Source organism: Arachis ipaensis, chromosome B03 (genome assembly GCF_000816755.2).
Source record: "Arachis ipaensis cultivar K30076 chromosome B03, Araip1.1, whole genome shotgun sequence".
In the NCBI taxonomy this organism is placed as follows: Eukaryota; Viridiplantae; Streptophyta; class Magnoliopsida; order Fabales; family Fabaceae; genus Arachis; species Arachis ipaensis.
Genome location: NC_029787.2, coordinates 39,179,629 through 39,181,180, shown reverse-complemented (window position 1 = coordinate 39,181,180; position 1,552 = coordinate 39,179,629). Strand labels below are relative to the sequence as shown.

The window sequence follows — 1,552 nt, the reverse complement described above, 5'->3', positions numbered from 1 at the left end:
ATAATATAATATATTTTTTTCCTTCATAAAAATATTGCTTATGCGCTTGTAGGTGTCACATCAAAATGCCGTCCATAATTGAAGGTTCCATTACAATAGTGTCAAATACCGGTTTGGGTATGGCTATGTTTAGTCTAGGTACTAATTATCTTACACCTTTAATTTCTTTACTTTCCTTTCTGCCATTATAAATGTGATTCAATTAAAATATTTAATTTTCTATATAAATAGGTCTATTCATGGCATTACAACCAAAGTTCATTGCTTGTGGAAAAAAGTGGGCAGCAATTTCTATGGGTGTTAGGTTCTTGGCTGGTCCGGCACTGATTGCTGCAACCTCAGCACCAATTGGTATCCGTGGAGATCTTTTACGAGTTGAAATTATTCAGGTAACATGAAAATTCATCACTTTTAAGAGAAAATGACTTTGTTATTTGATCTTTTTAAGAAAATTGAAAATTGATTTTTCATATGAAACTATATTTGTTTAATGTTCTTTTTTAAAAAAAAAACTTTGAAAATATTTCTTTTGGGTTTTTATGTTGATTAAAAATTATTTCCATTTTAATTATTTTGTAAAATTTATATAATATTCTAAAAATATTTTACTCAAAATAGTAGTGTTTTTAATTATGTTACATAAACAAAAATATCAATTACTAATTAGTTATTGTATCATAAAAAAAAATTCAATTATACTTTTTAAATAAGTTTGTCTATTTTTTAAAAAATATTTTAATTGTAGTTGGATTATATATATAGGGACGATTATGATAGCGTGTATGATTTTGCAGGCTGCTCTACCCCAAGGTATCATTCCCTTTATATTTGCTAAAGAATACAATCTTTATCCAGATATCTTCAGTACTGCGTAAGTTTTGTTTTGTTTTGTTTTCCACCTTTACCTTTACTTATTAGCGTTAGATTAATAAAATTGAAACATCAGAATATTGATGTATTCAACATAATTAATGTATAAATACGTTATCTTTTAGATATACCAATACATCAAATACTTATTAATGAATCAAAGTATTAATATTTTGCATCTGTTTTAAAAAAAGAAAATCTAAGTAACCAATGGTTTTTTAATTAGCCAATATTTAATCATCTCATTTATAAAAAAAAAAGTGATCAACGTCAACAACGATTCTAATTATACGATTCACCAATTTTGCAGGGTTATCTTCGGAATGGTGGTTGCATTGCCCGTAACAATAATATACTACGTGCTTCTTGGGCTTTAATTAATATTTGGGAAGTTCGAATTTATCAATCTATTAGTCAAGAATAGATTTTTAATGGAACTTAGATTTACGGACGAATTAATGGGACTAAAAAATACCGTCGGGAACCAATATTTATATTCAATCCAGATTGTTCATGAGTTCGTTGCTAACGCTAAAATGGCTAGAATCGATGCAACGAAACATGCATGGGATTGTTTTTTACATGTCTGGTGGATTTAATTTATTGTATTAATTCATTCTAATGCAATTATTTTTGTTTTTTTATGTGGGTAAACTATTAATATAATACCTGAAAATTTACA

General features: G+C 27.1%; 1 protein-coding gene across 1 annotated transcript in view; it reads left to right on the top strand.

Annotated features, from left to right (window-relative positions):
- Positions 1-1,466, top strand: part of LOC107633008 (auxin efflux carrier component 2-like) — a 3,684-nt gene extending 2,218 nt beyond the window's left edge. The window contains exons 3-6 of the mRNA XM_016336642.2: positions 53-138; positions 232-389; positions 795-871; positions 1,181-1,466. Coding sequence (XP_016192128.1) covers positions 53-138; positions 232-389; positions 795-871; positions 1,181-1,247 — 388 coding nt within the window. The 3' untranslated portion in view covers positions 1,248-1,466. The remainder of the gene's footprint in view (positions 1-52; positions 139-231; positions 390-794; positions 872-1,180) is intronic.